Source organism: Castor canadensis, chromosome 3 (assembly GCF_047511655.1).
Source record: "Castor canadensis chromosome 3, mCasCan1.hap1v2, whole genome shotgun sequence".
NCBI classification, from domain to species: Eukaryota; Metazoa; Chordata; class Mammalia; order Rodentia; family Castoridae; genus Castor; species Castor canadensis.
The window spans coordinates 160,895,903-160,915,275 of record NC_133388.1 but is presented as its reverse complement, the minus strand read 5'-3'; the positions used below and the strand labels follow the sequence as shown (position 1 = coordinate 160,915,275).

At 36.3% G+C, this 19,373-nt stretch overlaps 1 protein-coding gene across 8 annotated transcripts in view; it reads left to right on the top strand.

Annotated features, from left to right (window-relative positions):
• The window catches only part of Rgs22 (regulator of G protein signaling 22), a 118,657-nt gene extending 102,366 nt beyond the window's left edge, over positions 1 to 16,291 (top strand). For 6 of the 8 annotated variants that reach the window (XM_074068926.1, XM_074068923.1, XM_074068925.1 and 3 more), the window contains 7 exons: positions 2,575 to 2,754; positions 6,140 to 6,295; positions 11,190 to 11,285; positions 12,892 to 12,985; positions 13,104 to 13,187; positions 13,597 to 13,646; positions 14,455 to 16,291. In XM_074068926.1, coding sequence (XP_073925027.1) covers positions 2,575 to 2,754; positions 6,140 to 6,295; positions 11,190 to 11,285; positions 12,892 to 12,985; positions 13,104 to 13,187; positions 13,597 to 13,601 — 615 coding nt within the window. In that variant the 3' untranslated portion in view covers positions 13,602 to 13,646; positions 14,455 to 16,291. Of the gene's footprint in view, positions 1 to 2,574; positions 2,755 to 6,139; positions 6,296 to 11,189; positions 11,286 to 12,891; positions 12,987 to 13,103; positions 13,188 to 13,596; positions 13,647 to 14,454 lie in introns of those variants that run through there. The other 2 variants (XM_074068922.1, XM_074068927.1) reach the window with 2 other exon arrangements.
• The last annotated feature ends 3,082 nt before the right edge of the window (positions 16,292 to 19,373 follow it).

The following is a 19,373-nucleotide window of genomic DNA, read 5'->3' as shown; positions in this document are numbered from 1 at the left end:
GTATAATTTAATCCAAAATATGTGTTTGTGTGCGTATCCATAGAGAAAAGATTGGAAGGATATATTCATCCAACAAATAGTTATTGGACCAGGCTGAATCCCAAGGATATGACAATGACCAAAACAGTTTTCCCTGTTAGAGTTTACAGAGTCAAGGGAGGGACAGATGAGAAAGCGTTTGCAACTACTAGTAGTCTGAGTCAGGTACCTGGTCTTGGTGTTCTCCTGCAGCCCTGAGGTAGACGGAGGCAATCATAAGAGCACGATGAGGGCCATAGTGGATGGTCCAGGATGTGAAGTAAGTGGGTAAAATGGCTGTCCTTCTGTTCTAAAGGAGGCCCAGAAAGTTCATTAAAAGGAAACATGCTTAAAGTGAGACCTTAATAATAGGTAAGAATTAACTATGCTGGTGGCAAGATAGGGTAGAACAATTAAGAAAAAAATCAGTTATAATTCTGTCTCAAATTCTATCTCTTCACTCAAAATTAATACTAGATAACTTCACAAATATGTTTTCATTTCATAAGCTGATATTCCATAATTATAAACCAGGCTCACCAAATAATTACATATGACAGTCCTACTAGTGATGCCAAATAATGCATACTTCGGGACATATCAAACACAGCATAAATAGACTTTTTGTGAAGTGACACTAAATTCAGCAGAAATGCTGTTGACAATGTGACATTTAAATTAAGCTTTTTCACATATAACTTATGCTGAACTATACATAAAGTCTTATACGGCTGGTACCTGATTTTTTCTTTAATAAAATCCCTGTGACAGCTATTGCAATGACTGGCACACACTGGGTTCTTTTTTTTTAATTGTTTTATTATTCATATGTGCATACAATACTTGGGTCATTTCTTCCCCCTGCCCCCACCCCCTCCCTTACCACCCACTCCGCCCCCTCCCTCTCCCCCCCACCCCCTCAATACCCAGCAGAAACTATTTTGCCCTTATCTCTAATTTTGTTGTAGAGAGAGTATAAGCAATAATAGGAAGGAACAAGGGTTTTTGCTAGTTGAGATAAGGATAGCTATACAGGGAGTTGACTCACATTAATTTCCTGTGCGTGGGTGTTACCTTCTAGGTTAATTCTTTTTGATCTAACCTTTTCTCTAGTTCCTGGTCCCCTTTTCCTATTAGCCTCAGTAGCTTTTAAGGTATCTGCCTTAGTCTCTCTGTGTTAAGGGCAACAAATGCTATCTAATGTTTTAGGTGTCTTACCTATCCTCACTCCTCCCTTGTGTGCTCTCACTTTTATCATGTGCTCAAAGTCCAATCCCCTTGTTGTGTTTGCCCTTGATCTAATGTCCACATATGAGGGAGAACATATGGTTTTTGGTCTTTTGGGCCAGGCTAACCTCACTCAGAATGATGTTCTCCAATTCCATCCAGTTACCAGCGAATGATAACATTTCGTTCTTCTTCATGGCTGCATAAAATTCCATTGTGTATAGATACCACATTTTCTTGATCCATTCGTCAGTAGTGGGGCATCTTGGCTGTTTCCATAACTTGGCTATTGTGAATAGTGCTGCAATAAACATGGGTGTGCAGGTGCCTCTGGAGTAACCTGACACACTGGGTTCTTAAATGTTAGCTCATTTCTGGTCTAGAATAGAAGATTCCAAATTTGTTTGCTTTCAACTAATTAAGAAAACAGTGTCTTTGACATAAAAATGCTATAATTCAAGCTGATCTATCCTTTTAAGAAAAAAGAAAAGATGCCCTACATTTTTTACTTTAAAACTGGCTCATTTTAATGCCTGGTTATTACTTTAAGTTCTTTATAAAGATGGCAATGTGATATGGTAACTGAAATAATATTGATAGTAAACACAGTAAAATGACAGACTTGTTCACCACCAATAGGCCCACTTTTGTTGCTGGCTATTCATAGAAGGAGCCCAGTGAGAAAGCATTTGCAACTACCAGTAGCCTGAGTTAGGTGCCTGTTCTTGGTGTTCTCCTGCAGCCCTGAGTATACCTCTGTCATAGCTATCCTCCATAGGGAATGAGCCTTTCAAGTGTAGAGGCAGTGTCTGAAGGCTCAGCTCAGTGTCTGGCAAGTAGCAGGCACTTAATATACAGGTGTTATGTGTGTCAGAGTCGCTGGCACGAGGAGCTCACACCTGTAGTCACAGCTACTCAGCAGGCAGAGATCAGGAGGGTTGTAGTTTGAAGCCAGCCCTGGGCAAATGGCTTGTGAGACTCTATCTCGAAAATACTCAACACAAAAAAGGGCTGGTGGAGTGGCTCAAGCTGTAGAGTGCCTGCCTTGAAAGTGTAAGGTCCTGAGTTCAAGCCCCAGTACCACTCTATTCCTTGGGCTGGGGAAACAAGTGATCAGGATTAAATGAAAGTAAGCTATATATGCCAGTTTCAGGTGCTTCCAGTTAGAAAGAAAAGCTATGATCTTTAAAGAGAGCCCTGACATGTGGCAGTAACCTCTTAACCTAACGTTAAAATGCATATATTAGAACACATATGGATATAACTGTATGAAATGTTGTTGTAATGCATTGGTCACATACTGCCCCGTCTTTTCTCCTCTTTGTTGAGGACTTGTGCCACTCCCATTGTGATGAGTCCGTCATCCAAAAGAAGATCACAACTATCATCAACTGTTTCATTAACTCCTGTGTTCCACCACCTTTACAAATTGACATTCCAGTGGAGCAGGCCCAGAAGATTATCGAACATAGGAAGGAGTTAGGACCATATGTATTCAGAGAGGCACAGGTAAGAGATCAGGAAATGTGGCTAATCGTATTTCAACATAGACTGATAATCAAGATATTCTTTTAAAGCTTTTACATTATTCATATTTAGCAAAATTTTAATCCTCCCAATACTGGAATTTATTCTATTTCATTTAAATAACCTTGGTATATGCCACAAAATATGAAAAGCTAGTAACTTAGATGCTATTTTTCTTGAGGATAATATACAGAAAGTAAATTTTAATAATACACTTTGACTTTCCATGGTTCCCATTTTTGTTTCCAATTATCCTCCTTTCTTTCCCACTATTCATATTTCCCTTTAAAATATCTGCTACCACAAAAATGTGTAAAATATCCTAAGATTTGTATATTTTTAAAGATTGGAATATTCACATAGCTCATAAAATAAGTGAGAGGAGATTTAAGTACTCCAACCAACATAAAGTAAACAAACTCATGAAAGGAAAATCATGCCTGTTAACCTGCTCAAGTTACTTCTTTTTAAGATAAATAATAGAAAACATTGACTTGGTGAACATACTTTATATGCATTTTCAAAAGCCTTTTAAGTGATGCTGTTCCTAAAAAATGATTAAGAAAAATAAATTGTAATAGGGGTAATAGGGAAGGCCATGTCATGAATTAAGTGATATGAAACAGAGATTGAGAGTATGATTACCCTTGAGCGTGGAAAAAGGCCATTACTCCTCAACATTCATTTGTAAGCCAGCTGTGTTCCAAATCCTCTAAGGAACTGAAAGTGGACTCAAAAGCTAAACTAAACAGACAAAATACAGAGGAATGATTGAGGATGTGCTAGAGAGAAATAGAGAAAACATAACCCATGTAGCATCTGTTAATGAAAAAATCTTAGAGATAACTTAACCTTGCCTTGAGTACTGATAAACCAGACCAGGACTTGCCCATCGAAGTCAAAGACCTTGGTCCTGCACTGTTGAAATTGGTTGGTTCTAGCACACTCTTCAGGGACGGTAGCCAATGAGCTTCATTTGTGTCCTCTAGCCTGTGACTTCTACCTGCTTTCCTAAAGTGGAATCATAGATATGGCTTAAATATAGACTTTGAAACATATGAAATTACAGAATCTTTATGTGGGGATCTCATTCCTCCAAATCTGTTATTCTCCCTGTTTCCCTAAAGGAAGCTCAGAAAATGACACCCGTCCTACCCAGGTGTGTAAGCCAGAGATCTGGTTGCCAATCTTCATGTCTTCCCTCTCCTTCATCCTCTTATGCCCACATCTAACCAGTCCCTAAAACATTATCTGTTTGTCTCCTTGTTACATCATCCATTACCAAAACTCCCTGCCTTTGGGTTCTCTAAAAACCAACTCAACTGCACACAGACAAACTTTTTCAAAATGTGTATCTGATATTTCTCTGCTTACAAAGATTTGGACTCCCCACTGCCCTCAGAACGAAGTCCGTATTCCTACACACCTATCTAGCTACATCTCTTAGCACTCACTGCTGTCTCTCCCCTAGTCTTACTGAAATATCTGTAGTTCCACAAAGTGTCCTGTTTTCCCTTCTGAGCTTTATGCAGTATCATCTCCTCTTCCTTGTGTTTGTCCTTGTTACAAGACTTATCACATTAAGTTGACTAAGTCTCATGTCTGACTTTCCATTAGGTTATAAACTTTTTGAGGGCAGGCAAAAAGTTTATCTTTGTGACCCAGAGGTCTGGTGATGAGTAGGTATTTTTGGACCACGTGGTCCAAATGATGTGAGAGATTTGTCATGACAGAAATGAATAAAATCAAATTGGAAACGAAAACAAAATTGAATAAAAGAGCTGAATAGTAAATTTAAAAATTGCTGTTTTAGACTTGTTGTAGTCTCTGCCTATCTCCCACACCCACTGCCAAGAGCCTGAAAATTTCATCAATTCAGCCAAAATTTCACCGAACTCTTTACTCATTAAAACCATCACTCATCTGCTGGCAGTAAGCAAAGTAGTCCTATATTTATTAAAGTATTTTCTTAACCTACAATTTGGTTATCCTTTAAAGTTCTAGAAGTATAGGTAATGTTTATTAATGATAGATATTAACCTAAAATTTTAATTGCAACTTTTGGGAATATAGCATTTTATGCTTTCCATTGAAAAATTGTGTTCAAATTGAGTTAACTTTTAATAGGATACCTGCTTCATGGAAATAGTTATATTTGAGGGCTGGAATGACTTCAGGTTTTGGAGAGAAAATTGACAAGTAGGGTCACTAGTTGGTAAATAGAGAAGGAGGATATTTAAGCTTAAGAGCTTAATGAGCTCATTGTAACTTCTGTGTTCCCTTAAATTGGAAATAGAGATTAATTAAATAAATGGCAGGTAAATGTAAAAGAAAATTTCTTACAGTCTTACATGTCATCAAATAAAGTGCCTCTAGATTTCACACTCCCAAAAAGCTGTAGAATTCAATAACAAAACTGTAATTTAAAAGGAATGAATACTTCTAACAACATTCATGTATGGAAAAGAAGAATAATGAAATATGCCAGTTCAGGACTCTGGATCACTGCAGCATTTACCTTTTTTAAAAAAAAGCATTCTGCTTTTCCCCAAAGAATTGGCTTGGAGCCTAATGGGATGGTTAGTTTTTCTTTAAGGCATTAGGTAAAGGCTGTTCCTTTATGCTGGACTTGATCTGATGTGACAAGTCTTACTTCTTGGAAGTAATGTATGCCTCTGGAACTAATGGAAGAAGTTGGCATGGGAATTACAGCAAGTATTCTTATCTCTGTAAATATCATAATTAATCATTTAATGTAAAGGGTCTTCATAGACAACATTTATCTAGGATACCAGTCTGCTTTTTAAATGCTACTTTTCTTGCTCTCACATAAAAGAGAGATTATATCATTTAAAAGTTACTCAAGATTTATTCTTAGATCTGCAGCTTTGTTTAAGAGCTTTTCCAGAGGCAAAATGGTATTTCCTTTCTCTAAAAGAAAGAAAAGGGGGTGGGGGAGTTTCTCTTGATGAACCCAATACTTGGAATTCTTGCATTAAACGCAGAGTGTGTGGCACATCAACTAGTATATGTTTTAAAAGAAAACATAACTTTCTTATTTAAAAAGACCTAATGGATTCTTTATTAATACAATCAATTGGTTAGGGAAACATAAAGAATGAAGTGACTTTTAAGGGTATTTGGTGTGTGTGGGTATTTTTTTAAAGAAAAACTTCTTGTTGGTAATAAAAAACATTGATGATAAGCATGTGCTGAGCTAAACTGTACTAAGAAGTCTGGAGACAATAAGTAGAAGGAAACATGGTGTGTATTAAAGATAGAATAGTTAATCCATTATTATGGTAAATTAGTGTTTAAATGGGTACATTTGTATAGAATTGTAATCTGAGACTTTTTTTTAATCCAGATGACAATTTTTGGGGTTCTATTTAAATTTTGGCCACAGTTTTGTGAATTTAGGAAGAATTTAACTGATGAAAAAATTATGAGTGTTTTAGAGAGAAGACAAGAATATAAGCAGAAAAAGAAACCATCAGTCACAGATGATGACAAGTCTGGAAAGGTAAGATGACTCATTTTGGTTGTAATCACACTTTCAAAAGGTAGTTATGTATGTGAATTTGTCGAAGAGTTTGGGCTGAGAAAATATACAGTGGAGTTAAGTAATACAGATTTTAGTGAGTTTTAAGCATCATTCAGAGGTTTCAGACATGTTTTTAAGTTCTTCAAAATTCATTTTGTAACAAAAGTCTAAGACCATAGGCCAGACTGTGTGGGGCTCCAACATGTCAAATCTGGTCACTCACCCCAAAGAAAGTAGATGAAAGTAACAGTGAAAAGAGAGTCAATTGGGCTGTTTTGGGAAGATAGAAATTAAGCATTTCATCCCATTTTGGAGGGTACTAACATGAACTTTAGGCTTAAATATAGGAAGAGTTGGGGCAAGGAGTGAGAGGTACATATAACTAAGCAGTCTTAGTCAAACTGTGGTCTGGTTGTATCTGGGTTCTGGCCAGAAGGCCTCATTGCTTGGGATGATTGTTCCTGTTTGGAAGTGATCTCATCATAGGTGATTTGTCTGCAAAGCTCTACTGTACCTGGAATCCAAAGTGCCTGCAGGCTTAAGACAATGATTAGAGGCTTCTGCAGGTGCCTTTTCAGGGGTCTGGAACAGAACATTGTAAAAGCTGGCAGTAAGATACTTTAGTTACTCTTTGTGTCTTCAGTCTTAAAGGGAGATGAGCCAGGTTAGGTGGCACCAGGTTGTAGATAGGTACTCCATGAATAATTAACATTCGTATGCACAGGGTTAAGCAAGAGTCTGACCCAAAGTAAAGGAGACAGATACAAACTGAAGGTATAGATGCCAGCCAGGCTTATATCTTGCTTTTAGTACCTTATATACCCAAATGCTTTTTTGAAAAAGCATTGAGTCACTCTGGACTGACAAAGTGACTCAAGTGGTAGAACATCTTCCTAGCAAGCCCTGATTTGAACACATAGTACCACCAAAAAAAAAAAAAAAAAAAAAAAAAAGCAGTTTCTAAGTACCTGTTAGAATTCAAATACCATGTCTTCCAGGTGAAGGCTTTCTTAGTTCTCCTAGGCAGCATCATTTACATCCACAGCAGTCATCCACTGCTTATTTTCCTATGACCAAGTTTGACATCTGCCATGCTTGCTGGATGGAGATCTTCAAAGACAGTATCTGCCTTATTCATCCATGCTTTATAAGCATTTACACTAGTGTTCAGCATGTGCTCAATTGTTAATCATTGCTTGTTGAGTAAATCAGGAAATGAATGAATGAATGAACTTGTGTACTTGGCATGGCATATTTAAAATTACTGACTGAAATTTGTAAATGCAAATCACCAATTGGCTAGACTGCCTCCATTTCTACAGAAAATCCAGGATGTATGTTTACATCATATTGTACTTAGGAATGTAAATGCAAATGTTCTTAACTGATGTTCTCTGTTTTTATTAGCATATATTAATTATACAGGGGGTTTCATTGTGATGTTTCCATAGATGCATACAATGTACTTTGAACAAGTTCCCCCCCATATTATTCTCCTAAGCTTCCTTTTGTGCTGCCCCTTTTTCAACTAATATTTATTGTATATGTAATGTACTTTAATCCTATACACCCTCCAGTACCCTCTCCTTCACTCATATGTGGACTCTAGACCTAACATGATAATAATTGATGTCTTCTTGTTGGTCCATAGCTCTTAGCTGGTAAGGTATAAACAAATATTGACAATTGGAAAGTAACTCTTTTGTAGGGTGACTAATCCTAAAAAAAAAAAAAGAAAGAAAAGAAAAAAAGAAAGAAATTCCACTTTTGAATGTTTTAAATATTCTTTGTTGTTGTTTTTGTTTTTTGAGACTGTGTCTCACTGTATAGCCCAGGCTGGCATTGAACTGTAAATCCTTTTGCCTTAGCCTTCCAAGTGCTGGGATTATAGGCTTGCACCACTATGCCAAGCTACTCTTTTTCTTTTTTTATTTTTGAAATAGAGTCTTAACCATGTTGCCCAGGCTGATCTCAGACTCATAAACTTAAGTGATCCTCTTGCCTCAGTCTCCAAATAGCTAGGACTACAGGTATACACTACTACACCCAGCTACTCTTAGTGTACACTTAGTATATACAAAAAACATAATGTTATCATGTACTAGTAACAGCAAATTTTACATTTACATTTATTTTAATGTGGAAAATGTAAGGAAGACTAATGTAGTAGCAGATAATTGTTTTAATGAGTAAATGCTGGAAAAATGAATAAAGCAACACTATGATTTTTTTGGAACATAAAAAAATGTATGCTCTGAAAAAATCTGTTACTTTGCAAAGCATGGGACTTTAGGTAACTGTGGATGTGACTCAACTCTGGACCTCAATTTCATCTATCAATTGATAGTGATAATATTAATCTCATATAATTTGAAGGGGATTAATTGGTACGGTGTGCATAAAAGACCCTATGTAAGCTATTGCACTGTAAATTGTGAGGTGTTATTTGTCACTTGAGACAGTATAGCATAGTGGGTAAAAGTTTTTGGTGGGATGGGCAGTACTAGGGTTTGAACTCAGAGCCTGTGCTTGTTGGGCAGTCACTCTACCAGTTGATCCATGTTCCCGGCCCTTTTTGCACTGGTTATTTTTGAGATAGGGTCTCACTTTATTCCCAGAGCCCATTCTGAACCATGATCCTCCTATTTACGCTTCCCTACCTAGCTGGGATGACAGGCACATGCCACCATGCCAGGGTGTGGCATATGTGTGTAATAAAGTTTACATCATGGAGTAGGATTAAAAAAGACATGTGAAACACAGTGCATGTCATGAAGTAAATGTAAGTTATATTAACACTAGCAATAATTGTCTTTCTTTTTTTAAACTTTTTTTACAATAGGGTCTCACTGCATAGCCCAGGTTGGCCTCAAACTCTCACAATCCTCCTGCCTTAGACTCCCAAGTGCTAGATTTATAGGCATGCACCACCATGCCCTTCTTATCCTTTATTACAAAATATTAAGGTCGAATGTACATTCCATTAAGTTGGATATTCTGGAGAAAGTTATGATAGGAGAAAGAGAATCCAATGAAAAAGTTTCAGCTAGTTTAATATCAAGTACTTAAAATGAAGTATAAAATTTATTAATTAGCAAAGGATCACTGTGATTTAACTGCATAAAAATTTGAAACTTACATGGAAAAAATAAATAAGACTAGAAGAAAATAAGACTAGAAGAATAATTGGGAAACATAATATATGATGTAAGTTATAAAAATAAATAAATGCATGATGTAAATTGTAAGAATAAATCAGACAGAAGATATATACTCTTAACACAAATTTGGGCAAAGAGCATTAACAAGCAATTCATAAAAAAAATACAAATGAGTAAAAACATCAAAAGATGTTTAGGCTGGGTGTGGTGGCTCACACCTGTAATCCCAGCTATTTGGGAGATGGAGATTGGGAGGATCACTATTCAAGGAGGATCACAGTTCAATAAATTGAATGTGGTGATATGTGCTTGTCATCCCAGTTGTGCAAGAGATATAAACAGGCAGATCGAGGTCCAGGCCAGCAAGGGCAAAAATTAAAACCATGAGACCCTATTTGGAAAATAACTAATGCAAAAAGTGGATGGCTCAGGTGGTAGAGCGCCTGCCTAGCAAGCACCAGGCCCTGAGTTCAAACCACAGCACTGCCAAAAAAATGATGTTTAATCTTGCTGGTAAGCAAAGACATGAAAGACTGGCAAAGAAGAAAGCTTGGCAATGCCCAGTATTGGTTGAATGTGTGAGGGACAGATGTACAAACTCAAATACTATTAGAGAAAGCATAAACTGGTACTTTCTTTTGGAAGGGCAGTTTGATAACATATATTGTCTAAATATATGTTCTTCTTTTTAAATCAGCAAAAACACTTTCAGAAATTTATTGTAAAGGAGAATCATAAAAATACACAAAGGTATATAAATACAGCATCATTTGTAATAGTTCAGAGTTGGCACCAAAGGCCTATGGCTCACACCTGTAATCTTGGGAGGCAGAGATCAGGAGGATTGCAGTTTGAGGGCAGCCTGGGCAAAATAGCTCATGAGACCCCATCTCGAAAACACCCAAATACAAAAAAGTCTGGTCTGGTAGAGTGACTCGAATGGTAGAGTGCCTGCCTAACAAGTGTGAGGCCCTGAGTTCAAACCCCAGTGCCGCCAAAAAAAAAAAAAAGAAAAAATAGTTCAAAGTTGGAAATGACCTAAGGATCTATCAGTGGTATTAGGTGTACCTCTTTACTCACCTTTGAGAATGATGATATAACATTCATTTCATTGTTCAATAAATATTTGAGTGGATAAGACCTTCCAGCCATTGAAAACGGCAATGTAATTTATTAATTTCATCAGCCAATAAATATTTAAGTGCATTGTTTGTGATAGACACTGTTTTACAAATAAAAATATAGTGGTGAATAAAATAAATACCCAACTTACGTTCCAGCTCTCTATTTCCACACATGGAAAGATTGTTGCATTTCTGAGTGAAAAAAGCAGATCTTAAAACAGCACATATAGTTTGATTTCATTTGTATAAAATTTATACAATAAAGTATAAATATTAAAATTACAGATTATAATGAAATAGCTATTCATTTCCCTAATGAGAAGTCTGGATGTGTGTTCATGAAATGTTTACAGTGGTTTTTCTTGGATGCTAGAATGTGGGAGTGATTTTTACATTCAACTTCATCATTTATCTCATTTAGTTTTAAATGTTTTTATATTAGTATGAAAGAAAATTAAAGATCAAAGTGAAAGGGACTTAATGAAACCTCAAATGTAGCACTGACTATGGAGTATTTTTTCCATATAATGTTATGACTTCCTAACTGTAAGTTTATATTAGTATAGTAACAATTTAATTTAATTACAGATTGGACTCAAACCATATGCAAGTGTTACAGGGTCTGCTACAAAACCTCCTTTAGCCAGTGAATCCTACCTAGGCCTGCAAGCATATGGCCGGCAGGTAAGCTGCCAAGAGGTCTCAGGTCTCACTTCCTCTCTAGAGCTCGGGTAGTGGTACACAAGTGGCTCTGTCATTGGACAGCATGAGAGGTGTGTTTGTTTGAAAACGGGCCTAAAATTTTAATACTAGGAGAGTTTGTAAGGAAACGTCCTTGAGCCTTCAGAGAACATTAAAATTTCAGCTGATTGTGGATAATATAATCAAGGAAAATAACTTCTTGACACATGAAGATTTAAGTTGCAGATGTTGAAATGACAATCTTACTTAAAAAGAGCGTACGACAACTATAACAGAACAAGATAGAATATATGTAGGTTGTTGTGTTCTTGTGTTAAGAGATGACAAATTCAAATGCTTAGTCTCAATTTCTTAATTATTTAAAGTGGGCATAAAATTAGTTAATATATGACCACCAACTAATACATTTATAGTTTTTATACTTACATTTACATTTATAGCCCATCACACTAGTATCACCTCCCTGAAATTTCATGAGTTTAATTTATGTCTATTTTTGGTGACTTGTATTGAAAATGTTCGTATCCTAGAATAATACTAATTCAAGAAATTATCTTTTGGCATTTAGGAATGTCAAATAAGTTTAGTCACCAGCCAAGATAACTTGATAGATTTAAAGCTATTATTGAGGGAAGACAAATACCCAATTTTGTGGAAAGTGTATGATACCCAGTAAGACATTCATAAATATATTCATCAGCAAATGATTAGCATTAAATTTCAAAAACACAGTATAAAAATAAACAAGGAAATGAGGACATAGAGAACTCAGCTTCTGATTTTTACTCTGTCGTTATCGATCAGTATTACCACAGTCTCCTTTGAGCCTGCTTCTTTACCTGTTAAAAAGAAAGGGAGACGATGACGACAACAATGATGACAATGACGATTACATGACCTGTCAGAAAGCTCAAGATTTTTATGGGCAACTAAAAAGATTTTAGAACCAATGAAATTTTATATTTATTATAATCATTATTTATAGTTGCTATTTAAAGTACACATGATGAATCATTCTAGCAATTTGTAACATACTACCATCTGCAAATGTGGGTGCCTTATTATGCATTTGTTTCAGATAGATTTTGCAAACTAAAAATTGTAATTGATCCAAATGCAAAATTATCCTCCCCCCCAAGAAATCTTTAATCTTTTATAAGTATGTAAATTCATAACCAAATTGAGTACATAAAGGTGACTGAGTAATTGTCAAGATACCTACAAAGCTTTTGTGACAACAATTCACTGAACGATAGTATCAACATCCTCACATCCCCTCTTTCCCCACCCAAACAGGGAATTTACAAATTTAAGTCAAGGCTATAGAAAAAAGTACCTTTACTTCATCATAAACATTCTTATGAAAGTGGATAGGTAGATTGATAATAATTTATGGTACTCAGTTAAAGGGTTAAATGGGTAAATTCAGTTTGTGAAAATCCATATCACTGTAGATTTTTGATAGATGGAATTTTCTTTATATATATGCAAATAAAACATTTAGATGAAAGGTCTATAAGTGATTTTACCTTCAGTTCATTTCCTGAGGCAAAACTTTCCAGAATTAACTATGAAATTCTTTTCCTAGCCAACCTGGTGCTACTCCAAGTATATAGAAGCCTTAGAACAGGAGAGAATTCTTCTTAAGATCCAAGAAGAACTGGAGAAAAAGATGTTTACTGGTAACTTTTGCTTTTTGTGGACAAGAGTTCTTTTGTTATCATCTATCACAGATTAATTTTAGAGGACTCTGCCAATGATTTTTTCCTTGCTTTTCTTATTTCTCTTATCTTTGTGCAGGCACAGCATCTTTCACAAATTTATTTAAGTCTACTGGTTCAAATATGTTGTTGAAGAAGAATATGTCTATCTATACCTTCCAGAGTGAGTTTCCTTCTTTCTTTTTGTGGTACAGGGGTTTGAACTCAGGGCCTACACCTTGAGCTACTGCACCAGCCCTTTTCTGTAATCAGTTTTTGTCAAGATAGGGTCTCACGAATTATTTGCCTGGGTTGGCTTCAAACCACAATTCTCCTGTTCTTTGCCTCCTGAATAACTAGATTACAGGTGTGAGCCACCAGCACCCGGCCAGAGTAGGTTTCTAATGATAGTCCATCTTTAGTCCTTCCTTCTTTCTTCTTCTAACTGGCCATCCGGAATATAGAGAGACTGACTCTATATAGAGACCCCCAAAATTAGAGACTGTTAGTGTGTCTATGTGTGTTCTACCTCTCTGTGTTCTCTGGTTTCTCTTCTCTGCCAAGGACAGACTAACATTTCACTTCTTTCCTAGAGTGACAGCATTCACACCAGTGTTCACATCCTGCTTCAGATAGGTACAAGGTAAGTCCCAGTCTGAGAGTTGGTCAGTCCCACCACATCTCTTTAACATAAACACTAGTGCCTATGTGCACATGCACACACATAAACCTCATGCACACATATGTTCACACACCACATCCATGCCCACAAACAAATCAATGGGTAGGAGTGTCTTGTCTTCTTTTTGAAAGGCATTCTCTTCTGAGAAGCAATACCTCTGGAGAGGCATCATTTCTTGCTTCTATTTACTCCTCATCAATCCTTCTTTTCCACAAGGAATATGCCCTAAATTTTTTTAAGCTGGAAATATAAGAAGGAAACAAAAGTCAAGCTATGATCATTCTCCCATACAGATATTAATGTATTTATATTGTTTCGATTATATGCAAATTTTGATTGTATGCTAATGTTAGATTTTAACAAGGGCTTTATGAAATAGTCTGGTAGTGTAAAGTAATATATGCGTAACCCATTGACCAGTTACTTGAAGTAATCATTTAAAAGTCCCCCTCCCTCATCTTTTGTCTTGCAGATTAGTTTTTGATTTCTCAGAATTCTTAGTTTTCTGGTTCTTGGGAGGGCTTGAAGAGTAGGCCTTGCTGTTTTTAGCTGTTCATTTTTTCCCCCCTTTTTTTCTTTTTTTTTAGTTTTCCCTAGACACAACCCCCTCTGCTAGTTCCCCTATCCCCTTAGGCCAAACTTATGGGATACCAATATTTAGGATACTACTTTTTTGATCCTATGACAACTCTTGTTAAGTTTTTATCATTATTTTAGATTTATATTTTCTATAATGCTTATATTTCCTCCATTTATTTTTCTTTTGCAGGAATTATTTAAATCACACTTAACTGACATGAAAAGTTCAAGTGATTGATTTTTTGATGGTCTGCATTACTTTAGAATAAAATGACTACTATCTAGCTTAGAAAAGAATCAAAATGTTTTGCTTACCACAGTCCCTAAGGGAGTATAAGATATGCCCCTCGGGTAATCTTTCAACAAATATTCCTTGATCATTTATTATACTTGGCTAGCACATGTATTCAAGAGGTGATGAAGGAATGTGAATACTTCTGGCAATAAATTGACCCAAAACATAAAGGGAAAAGCCTTCCACAGCCATCCCCAACTGTGAAGGAAGTGTATTGAAGCAGTGGTTATCACACATTAGTGCGCATAAACTTAAGGCAGGACATTGGTTAGCAATGCATGCTCTTGAGGCCGGCCCTGAGAGTCCGTTCAGTAGTTCCTGGGCAGGAGCCAGGAATCTTCATCTTTACCAGGTACCCAGGTGATTGTCAGGCAAGTGTTCCTCTGGCCATTATTTAGACAAACTGTTAGTGTACCAAGAAAAGTAAAAGCCCTCTCATTAACTGGAGCGATATTTATGAAAAAAAGAGAATGAAAACGTGTATCTTCCTCTACTTGTTCCTGGAGACAAAGGAGAATGTGTAAGAAATGACCTCCAAAGGTTGTCTAGGGGTCTTATAATGGAGAGACCCAAGGACTGTGACCCCAATTACCAGATGGAAAACAATGGAAATCAGTCTTACACATCATAGAAGGTATTTTCAAAGTCGAAAATTCCATTTCTACGAAGTTAGATGTTTTATGTTTTGTTTTGTCTTTGAGACAGGATCTCATTTTGTAGTCCAGGCTGTCCTCGGATTCAACCTCCTCCTGTCCAGAGGTGTGCATCACCTGGAAGGAGTTAAACATTTTAAATGGGGAAAGTGCCACTTTTCAAAGAGTCACTGTGACCCTCTGGTTCCCTGCACTCCCGTACTATCCCTAAACCTTACAAAGTTTGTGACTGGCTTTCATTTATTCCCCTTGCTCTCTCATTTTTGCTGTTTGTTTTTTGTTTTGTTTTTCTTCCATTTTTGTTCTACCTTCTCTGGTTTTAATTAAGAATTTCATGTGCCTCCATTGTTTCTCCTCCCCCAGCATATTAATTATACTGGAATTCTCCAGTCTTCAATATACATTACAATGAATAAAAACCCACTTAAAGTAGCACTATGGGTGCTCTTCATGGGCAGTGCAAGTGCTTTGTGACAGCATGGACAACTCCCTTCTCATCGCATTGCTGCCATTCACTTCACAACCCACAAACTGTAATTACTGAATGCATTGTTGCTGTTATTATTTTGAACAAGCCATTATCTGTTAGATCAACTAGGAATAAGAAAAATAAAGTATTTACATTCATTTATTCATTCCATAATGCTCTTCCTTCCTTTTTGTAAACCTGAGTTTCTAACCTATATATTTTTTCTTCTTTCTGAAGGACTTCTTCTATCATTTCTTGCAAGGCTATAGGTCTACTTAAAACAAGTTCCTTTAATTTTTGTTTGCCTTGGAAAGTCATTTCTCTTTCCCTTTTAAAAAGATAACTTCACAGGACACAGAATTCTAGGTTAGTAGGTTTTTTCTTTCAGTGCTTAAACTATTTCACTTCACTCTCTTGCCTGCTTGATTTCTGAAGAGAAGTCAAAATGTTATTCTTTTAACCTAGAAGGTAACACCCACGCACAGGAAATTAATGTGAGTCAACTCCCTGTATAGCTATCCTTATCTCAACTAGCAAAAACCCTTGTTCCTTCCTATTATGGCTTATACTCTCTCTACAACAAAATTAGAAATAAGGGCAAAATAGTTTCTGCTGGGTATTGAGGGGGTAGGGGGGAAAGGGAGGGGGCGGAGTGGGTGGTAAGGGAGGGGGTGGTTGTGGGGGGGGGGGAATGACCCAAGCTTTGTATGCACATATGAATAATAAAATAAATAAATAAAATGTTATTCTTAAATTTGCTCCTGTATAAGTAAGTTGTTCTACCTCTTTCTTCCAGGCTTCTTTCAAGAGTTTGTCTTTGATTTTCTTTAGTTTGAATAATATACGCTTAGGTGTAAATTTTTTCACATCCATCCTGCCTACTGTTTCTAACTTTCCTGGATCTGTGATTTGGCCTTTTTCATTAATTTTAGAAAATTTTGTCATTATTACTTCAAATATTTCCAGTTCCTTCTTTCTTTTTCTTCTGGTATTCCTATTACTCATATTAATACCTTTTGTTACTGTCCCACAGGTTTTTTTTGGATATTCTGTTCTTTTTTTCTCTTTGCATTTAGGTTTTAGAAGTGCCTACTGATCTCTTTTCAAGTTCTCTGATCCTTACCTCAGCAGTATGTAGTCTGTGTTGAGCTTGATAAAAGGTACTTTTCATTTCTGTTATAGTTTTTTATTTTTAGCATTTCTACTTGACTCTTTCCTTGGTATTTTCCTCTCTGTGCTTACATTACTTATCTGCCTTGCATATTATCCATGTTTTAAAATTAGAGCCTACATATTAAGCACAATCATTTTAAATTTCTCACCTGATAATGTCAACATGTCTCCCATAACTGAGTCTGATTCTGATGCTTGCTTTTTCTCTTCAGAATGTGTTTTTTGCTTTTCACATACCTTACAATTTTTTGTTGAAAGTAAGACATGATGTATCAGTTAAAAGGAACTGAGTTAGATAGGAATTTAGTACGAGGTTTTATGTTTATCTGGCTAACAGGCTGCATTTACTGTGGTGTTAGAGCCTGAAATTTCCTCTGTGACCTAGCTTTTGCCTACCCTATTGTTTTTGGGTTTCCATAGAAGTTCCTTAATAGTGCCGAGGGCTTGAAGTTCTTGACGTTAATCCCCACTGATGTGTGGTGGTAAGGAAACGTTTTTTAGTATCATGATTAACTGTCAGGTTTTAGTGAGCATTCCCCTCAGCCAGTTGCTTGAGCTTTGTTTAGTTTCTGGTATGATTGTCCCCTTTGAGGACAGGCCTTGTTAAGAGTAGAGAACTCCTAGTATATTTGAAAATGGTTACTTTACTACTCTCCCTCCCAAAAGTAGGAGGGAATTTTTCTCTGGTTTTCACAGAAGAACATGGTAGAACTCCTAAGGTAAAACTGAAGGAAATGTGAGGGCTCCCCTAAGACTGGGCACCTCAGAGTTCTAGTCTACCTTCAGCCTCTGGCAATTCACCAGTTGTAGTCTCTAGCATTCCTAAAGATACTGCCTACAGCTCAGGCTTCTACTCCTGCTAAGCTTTGATTCTGTTTCTGCCTGTCTATCTGTCTCTCCAGTTTTAGAGGCAGTTCACCCTATTACCACATTCTTTGATGGAAAGAAGAATTGTTGATTTTCAATTTGCTCATCTTTTTTCTTTTAGTGAGGTGTCAAACCTGTATCTCAAAATATTCTGTAGTCAGTTTTGTTCTTAAGCTGAAGAAAGGTTAATTTATTATTAAAAGTTTTATTGTGTTACATATTTTTGGTAATTTTATACCACAAATATTTAGATACTCATTTTTGGTCTACCTTCGAAACTTTAAACTGCTGGACTTATCTTCATTTTTTGTCACTAGAAGGAATTTCCTTTTATTAGCATGCCTAAGAAGTGTTCCATAGTGTAACTATGGTTCTACTGGCTCTTCATATCCTTTTAATTCTTCTCCTCTCCCTTTTTCTTATTACTGGATGATTACTTTATTCCAGATCGCCTTGGATCTGGACCCTATTAGTATCCTGCCTGGCCCCCTCCAGCTGCCTTCAGAGTGACCTTTCTAAAATGCACACATGATATTCAGCTGTCTAAATGCTCCATTAAGATAATTGGTAAACCTGTTATTGATAAAAATAGAAATCTCTTACTTAGTGTGGCATACATCTAAGCTTTCCTGTCTTCTAATATAACATTAAGATCAGGCATTTGTTCCTCTGGGAAACTGTCTGATATCTTCTCTTCCCTGGGTCCCCCTAAACAGCTACTGAAGTTATCACTACCTCTTCTGTTCTCCCACAATAGTTTGTTCATTACTCAGTAGTAGCTTTAGTCACACTGATTGAAATTTTTAATGTACATGTCTATGTACCTTCACACAGCAGTTATTTGACTTTTCTTTCCACTACCTTACATAGAATATCTAAAAAATAGGTGTCCATTAAGCACCTGTTTTAAAAAAAATTAAGGAAATATCTCCACTATAAAATTCCTGGAAGATAAAAATCACTACTCATCTAAAATAAATTCATACAATACTATTCACAAAAATTTGTCACTAGTCAGTTTTGTGATTATGAGCACATAGTAATGTGACAATTTTATGTGAATTATAAATCTTTTATGTATCTACGTAGTTTTTCATATTTATAAAAATACATCTATATGACGGCCTGTGCACTGTAACAGTGTCCCTGGCCTTCTGCACACTTATGCTAGTAGCACCTCCCCAGTTATAGCAACTCAAAATATCTGTAGCTGTTTTGTCAAATCATCACTAGTTGAAAACCACTGCTTTAGACTTGAACATTTTTAGTTTTTGTTTCTCGAAATCTCTGATTACAATGGAAACTTTAAATTCTAGTTTTGTGTCATAAGCTTTTTAAAGTATACTACCCGCTCCTCCATTGTACTACCAATTCCTCTGGTCACTGATGACTCATTTGTTCTAGTGAGAATCCTTCCACTTGAATAATTTCTGATCTTTTACATAATCACTGGAAGCATGCTGCCTAAAGCAGATGCTCAGCCAATGTTTGTTGGATTAATAAAACTTAAATTCCTTACTGACATTTAATGTAGATAATACTATATTTTAGGTAGTCTTCAAAGTGTCCTAAAATCTACCCCGGGTGTGTACAACGACTAACTAAATAAATTCTAATTGTGCTCTACTTTTGCATTTGATGTGCCTCTTGAT